Source organism: Nicotiana tabacum, chromosome 7 (genome assembly GCF_000715075.1).
Source record: "Nicotiana tabacum cultivar K326 chromosome 7, ASM71507v2, whole genome shotgun sequence".
NCBI lineage: Eukaryota > Viridiplantae > Streptophyta > Magnoliopsida > Solanales > Solanaceae > Nicotiana > Nicotiana tabacum.
This window is the reverse complement of record NC_134086.1, coordinates 7,736,792-7,744,260: the sequence shown is the minus strand read 5'-3', so window position 1 is coordinate 7,744,260 and position 7,469 is coordinate 7,736,792. Positions and strand designations below refer to the sequence as shown.

Genomic DNA, 7,469 nt, shown 5'->3' with positions numbered 1-7,469 from the left:
GTAAGCTTTGTAATAGAGTTATTACAAAGGGGCTTGTAATAGAGTTGTTACAAGTTAGTAAGGGATTAAGAGGTTAATTCCTAACAATAGGTTATAATCTGAAATTTGCTTAGTAGTAAAGTTGAAATCCTACAAGGGTAGGTCGTGATTTTTAATCCCGTGAGCTGGTAGTTTTCCACGTAAAATTCCATTGTGTCATTTACTTACTGCAATGTGCATGTGTTTCAGTAGAAACTAATATAGAACATGGTTCTCTATATAGTTTGGTGGACCCTTAGTTTCTACCAATTGGCATCAGAGCAGGTTCTTTCTATGAGGCTAACACCTAGAAAGGATCCTCATGGCTGCTCCACCAAATTTTGAAGAAGGTCAATCTACCACCAAGATTCAACGACCAATACTATTGATGGTAGAAGACAATGATGCATGATTTTATTATGGCTGAAGATTCAGAGCTCTGGGATGTTATTTGCGATGGACCCTTCGTCCCTATGAAGACAAGTGGTGACCCAACAGTAACAGTTTCCAAAACAAGAAAGGAATTCAACGATGATGATCGAAAGGCCATAGAGAAGAACTTTCGAGCAAAAATAATTCCCGTATGTTGTATTGGACCAGACGAATACAATAAGATTTCAGCATGTCAATTAGCCAATGAGATCTGGGAAGCTCTCTAAACAGTTCATGAAGGGACAACTCAAGTCAAGCAGTCGAAGATTGATATGCTAACCACAAAGTATGAGCTCTTCAGGATGAAGGATGATGAGTCCATTCAAGATATGCACACTCGCTTCACCTTTATCATCAATGAGCTCCATTTTCTGGGAGAAATCATTTCAAGGAACAAACTTGTTAGGAAAATACTCAACGCATTACCCAGTTCTTGGGAAAGCAAAGTAAATGCTATCACGGAGGCAAATGATCTACAGAAGCTGACCATTGATGAACTCGTTAGGAATATGAAAACTTATAAAATGAAGAAAAAGAAGGACAATGAGAGAAGAGATCCCAAAAGGGAGAAGAACCTGGTCCTCAAGACAAACAACAATGAATCAAGTGGTGAGGATGCTGACATGGCCTACTTGACAAAGAGGTTTCAGAAAATGGCTTGCAAAAATGGAGGTATTCCAAAACGGGGCAGCTCCAGCAAGCAAAGAGGCTATGACCTATGTCATAAGTGTGGGGAGTCAGGACATTTTATCAAAGATTACCCTTTCCTCAAGCAAGATCAGTACAAACACAACACAGACAAAGCAACTAATAGGAACCAGGTTCTTGACAAATGGTTCTAAAGAAAATATGTTGCTGACAATATTGTGAAACAAGCTCTTGCTGCATGGGGAGACTCTTCCAGCAAATCTGGAGAAGATGATGAAAAAGGCGACAACAAAATGATGGCAGTAGAAAGTGAAGCAACTGAAATGACACTGTCTTTGCCCTGATGGCACAATCTGACGATGAGGTAAACTTTCTAGATGTTCAAAGAAATCTGAAGTCTTACTCTCCAAAAAAACTTATGTCTTTGGCAAATGTTTTAATTGATGCTTATCATAGTCTTATAAATGATAAAAATGCATTAACTGTGGAACTAGGAGAAGTAGAACATGATAGAGATAATCTAGTAGTTTGTGTGGTCGATTTAAAAGAAACCATTGAGAGTTTGAAAAAAGAAAATGGTGCCCTAGCTGAAATAATTGCAAACATAGAACATGAGAGAGATGACCTAACAGTTGTTGTGGTTGATTTAAAAGAGACCATTGAGTGTCTTAAAGAAGAGAAAAAATCCTTAACTAAAAAGGTAGCTAACATAGAGCATGGGAGAAATGACCTATTAGTGGTAGTTGTAGACCTAAAGGAAACAATTGATGAACAAAAAGGAGAAGGTGGTCATGAGATTACTCGAAAGGGAAAGGAAGTTGCAAGTGAGAAATATCTTAGGATTGAAGATGAGTTAAAATCAGTAAAATCCAGTCTGTGTGCCGAACTAGAGAAAAACAAGCAACTTTAGGAAGATCTAGGAAGAGTTAAGAGTGATCTAGAAAAATCACTCAAGTGGACTTGGTCCTTTGATGTTATCACTGCCATGTATAAGAACAATGGGGGAAACATGCAAGGAATAGGGTTCCAAAGGGAAAATACTCCATACATCCCTCATAGCTAGTACGTTACTGTACCTGATAACTGGTCTGCACTCACTGTGATAACACTGGGCACTTTAAGGAAACCTGTAAGGCCAGATTTCAGTCTCAACAGAAAAATAAAGTTTTTGCTAAAAAGGTAACTACTGCTAAAGAACCTGGTACCTCATATAAAAAATATGCGATGCATGCTTGGACCAGAAGAGTCCTGATTCATCCCTTTCCTCATTACAAGGGACCCAAACTTGTTTGGGTTCCTAAGTCTAACCCTTGATTTCCTTGTGCAGAGAGTAGTGAAAGGGAGCAACCAACAATGGTACATGGATAGCGGCTGCTCAAAGCACATGACTGGAAGCACAAATAATTTCCTTTCACTCAAGGCCCTGCAAAGAGGGAGTGTGTCCTTTGGAAACAGCAAAAAAGGATACATTTTGAGAGTTGGAAAGATTGGGAAGTCTCTTTCTCACTCAATTGAAAATGTGTACTACGTGAACGGGTTGAAGTACAGCTTGCTAAGTGTCTCCCAAATCTGTAACAAGGGAAACGGAGTGGAATTTGTGTCAAAAATATGCACGGTCACAAATCTTGTGGCTGATGAAGTGGTTTTGGTGGCTAAAAGATACAAAAACATCTATGTTGCTGACTTTGAATCCCTACAAAATGGGGATCGTAGTTATCTGGGTGTTGTAGATGATGATGCTGAACTATGGCACAAAAGACTAGGTCATGCAAGCTTTATGTTGCTGAATAAATTGGTCAAGAAGGACCTGGTTCATGGCTTGCCCAACTCAAGCTTCAAGAATCACAAGGTGTGCGATGCATGTGTAAAAGAAAAGCAAGTCAGATCTTCTTTCAAGCCCAAAAAGGAAGTTAGTATCTCAAGGCCACTTGATCTCCTCCATATGGATCTATGTGGACCTATGAGAGTGCCAAGTAGAGGAGGAAAGAAGTACATCTTCGTTATTGTGGATGACTATTCCAGATTAACATGGACTCTGTTTCTCAGAACCAAGGATGAAACCTTTGAAGTATTTGTTGCATTTGTGAAGAAGATCCAGGTGAAGATGAGCCATAATGTAGTAAGTATAAGGTCGGATCATGGCATAGAATATGACAATGCCAAATTCGATGAATTATGTGCTGAAAATGGCATCACTCATAATTTTTCAGATCCAAGAACACCTCAACAAAATGGTGTCGTGGAGAGGAAGAATAGGACCCTTGAAGATATGGAAAGAACAATGTTGATTGACAGTGGCACTGCAAATTTGTTTTGGGCAGAAGCCATCAACATTGCATGCTACTTGGTGAACAAGTGCATGATCAGGTCCCTTTTGAACAAAACCCCATATGAACTACTGAACGGGAGGAAGCCCGAGCTGACACATCTAAGGACATTTGGGTGCAAATGTTTTGTACTCAACAATGGCAAGGAAGCACTAGGAAAGTTCGATGCCAAAAGTGATGAAGGGATCTTTCTGGGCTATTCATCACAAAGCAAAGCCTACAAAGTATACAACAAATGAACTCAATGCGTTGAGGAAAGTATACATGTGATCTTTGATAAATCTCACCACTCATGTGGGAATGATTCACATGATAAGATTGATCAAGATGGAGAACAATCAACTATCCCTGGTGAAGTCATTGACATGTCAAATGGAAAAGCTGACATGATGAACCATATCAAGGAATCAAATGATGATGGTGCAATCATATCTCCAACTGATGGGGAGGAACCCGGTTCCTTAATCACAGCAACTCAAGCTGAAAACAGAGTTGTTGATATTGTACAAGGCACCCCACATGCTGAGGTGAGAAGGAGAACTCACGACAACCAAGGATCACATTCAGAAATACCTAGACCTTCCCACAATGAGGTTCCGTTGTCTAACTGTAAACACAAAAGTTCACACCCTACTGAAAATATGATCACTCATCTTGACTCAGGAATTCAAACCAGTTCAAAGACAAGAAACGCGCTTGCCTTCTCAACTTTTCTCTCTCAAATTGAGCCCAAAAACATCAAGGAAGCATTGGAAGATGCTGATTGGATTACGGCTGTGCAATAAGAACTCCATCAATTTGAAAGGAACAACGTATGGCACCTGGTTCCACGACCTGCTAACAGAATTGTTATAGGAACCATGTGGGTATTTGATAAGTAGGGATTTTAGCCTATTATTTGCTCTCTTTTACTTAGGTTTTGAGCCAAAAATGCGTAAAGGTATTTCCGAAAACTAACTTAATGTGCTTGCTTGCAGGGTTTTGTTCGAAATGAGCTAAAGAAGCCATAACCAACTCATAAAGGAGTCAAACATGAACAAAAACCAAGTCTGGACCAATACTGTGGAACGCGGACCGTGATAGAAAAGGTCGGCCGCGAAATAATTATCGCTGAGGTGGCCATTATTCAGCGGACCGCGAAATAGAGATTCAGAGAAGCTGTTTTGAGCACTAAAATTGAGCGTTGAGAGCAGCAGAAAGATGCGACCGTGAAGTGACTGGCGCGGCCACGGTTGGAATTTAGCGGACATCGTTTGTCGAGGTTCAGAGACTTTGCAAAATGGGCATAAATAAAGAAGGCGGTCTGCGTCCAAATTACGTGGCCGCGAAGGAATCTCACGCGGACGCGGTGAACATTACGTGGTCCATGAAATGAAGATCTACCCTGGCCCAGGTATGAATAAACGCGGATCACACTCACTATTACGCGGCCGCGAAAACCCAAGCGTGGACGCTGAGAGCGGGGAATTTTTGTCCGAAATTTTCAGCCTAGTATAAATAGAACCTTTTATCAATTTTAGGTTAAGTTTTGTTTAGCAGAGCACGTGAATGGCTGATTTTTTCCTTTTTGGGCAATTTTAGAGTAGATTCACCTTCAAACTTTAGATTCTTATCTTGTACTTTAATATTATGGCTTATATTTCATCATTATCTTTGATTTCTGCTGTTATTATGAGTAGCTAGACCCCATAGCTAGGGTTGTGACCCAACCCTAGTGTGGGTATTTAATGGGTCTTGAATTCTAGGGCTTAATTATTTATGGGTTAGTGATATTTAGCCTAATTCATGCTAAAATTATAGAATTAGTGGTTGCAAATACTGAATCATGCCTTTATGACTTAGGCTCGGACTAAGTCTAGGAAAATTAGGCTAACAAGGAATTGGGGTGAACTCAAGAGATTGATAGCCCCAATTAAAGGCTTAAACCTAGAGATAGTAATATCCGACTTGAGCCAATTTTACTTGTATTGTATGAACACCCATTTGGGCTTGAGAAAGCCAAATCGGGCAAAGTCACTCAAACTACGGAGAGGTATAGAGTGAGCACTTATGTGTGATGGTTATATCATGACCCCAATCATAACAAGCTTGTCCTAGATTTTTGATACCCATTAGATACTCACCTAGGAGGAAGTCACTTCCCTAGTGCCTTTTAACACTTGAAAACTTTCATCAAAAATATTGTACTTAGCTTATAGCATACAATAGTATAAAATTAGAATAGAATCAATCGCAACAATGTTTGGAAGTGCAATTAGGAACAATACGCACATCTAGATTAGTTAGATACCCAACTCCAAGCCAAATTAACTCCCTGTGGAAATCGATCCTGACCTCGTTGGGTAAAACTGCATCGACCATACTCGCTACTCTATAGTGGTGTAGGTTTGTCCTCGATCAGTATTCAGAAACAAACTTGATGAGTTTGGAAACATAACTAGAACCAAGGCAAGGCTAGTAGTTCAAGGCTACAATCAAGAAGAAGGATTGACTTTGATGAAACCTTTGCTCCAGTTGCTCGAATGGAGGCCATCAGAATCCTCATTGCCTTTGCATCTCATATGGAATTAAAATTATTCCAAATGGATGTCAAAAGTGCATTTCTGAATGGCTTTCTAAAAGAAAAAGTATTTGTCAAGCAACCACCTGGATTTGAGAATCATGAGCATCCTGAGCATGTTTTTAAATTTGACAAGGCATTATATGGGCTAAAGCAGGCTCCTCGTGATTGGTATGAAAGGTTTTCCAAATTTCTTCTACAAAATGGTTTTACAAGAGGAAAAATTGACAGCACCTTATTTTTGAAGAAACGAGGGAGGAACCTACTCATTGTGCAAGTATTTGTGGATGACATTATGTTCGGAGCAACAAATGACTCACTGTGTGAGGAATTTACAAAACTCATGAGAAGTGAGTTTGAAATGAGCATTATGAGGGAATTAAATTTCTTTTTGAGATTACAAGTCAAGCAAACTCTTAAGGGGACAATGATAAGTCAACAAAAGTACATCAAGGAGCTTCTAAAGCGATTTGATATAAAAGGATAAAAAATCATTGATACTCCTATTGCTACCACTACTTGTCTGGACATGGATGAACATGGTTCTCCTGTAAATGAGACCATTTATAGAATTATCATAGGGTCACTCATGTATCTCACAACAAGCAGACCAGATATTATTTTCAGTGTGGGACTCTGTGCTAGGTTTCAGTCTAATCCAAAGGAATCTCATCTGAAGGTTGCCAAAAGAATCCTGAGGTATCTCAAAGGCACGCAGGACCTGGTTCTCTACTATCCCTCAGGAAATAACTTTGATTTAATCGGATATGCTGATACTGATTATGCTGGTTATCTAGTGGATAGAAAAAGCACTTCTGGCATGGCACATTTTATGGGATCATGTCTGATCTCACGGGGTACAAGAAAACAAAACTCAGTGGCTCTTTCAACTACTGAAGCTGAATATGTGGCGGCTTCCTCTTGTTGTGCTCAATTGCTATGGATCAAGCAACAACTAGAAGATTTTGGTATATTTTCTGACTGTGTGCCCTTACTATATGACAACACAATTGCTCTCAACATGGCCAAGAATCCGGTTCAACATAAGAGAACAAAGCATATTGATGTGCGACACCGCTTCCATATATATAATGTTGAAAAAGGGCTCATCTGCATGAAATTTTGTAGCACAGAAGATCAAATTGCAGACATCATCACCAAAGCACTGAGCAGAGAACACTTTGAAAGGAACCGCTTGGCACTAGGGTTAATAAAATCAAGCTAAGGAACTGGTCCCTTAATGATTGGCTATGAAAGAAATGTGTAGGTAAAATTGCTAAAAAGTATTTTCTGGTAAAGTCTAACTCATCTCTATACCGTTGCAAGTAGACACACATGACGATTACAGAGAAAACAAGTGGCCAATGATATTGCATTTCAGTCAAAAGGATGAAGATCACATTTACAAAATCTGTCAGGGAACCTGGTTCCCTTGACACACGTTAGTAGTTTCTATGTACTTTCATCCATATCTTTTTAACGGC

General features: G+C 39.6%; 1 protein-coding gene across 1 annotated transcript; it reads left to right on the top strand.

Annotated features, from left to right (window-relative positions):
* The first annotated feature begins 6,514 nt into the window (after window positions 1-6,514).
* LOC142161968 (secreted RxLR effector protein 161-like) lies at window positions 6,515-7,210 on the top strand. Its single transcript, XM_075218260.1, has one exon. It carries the CDS (start codon window positions 6,515-6,517, stop codon window positions 7,208-7,210), a length of 696 nt encoding a protein of 231 aa, XP_075074361.1.
* Window positions 7,211-7,469: the final 259 nt, after the last annotated feature.

Coding starts and splice junctions, on each gene's coding strand:
- LOC142161968 (XM_075218260.1), top strand. CDS start 6,515: ATGGATGAACATGGTTCTCCTGTAAATGAGACCATTTATAGAATTATC.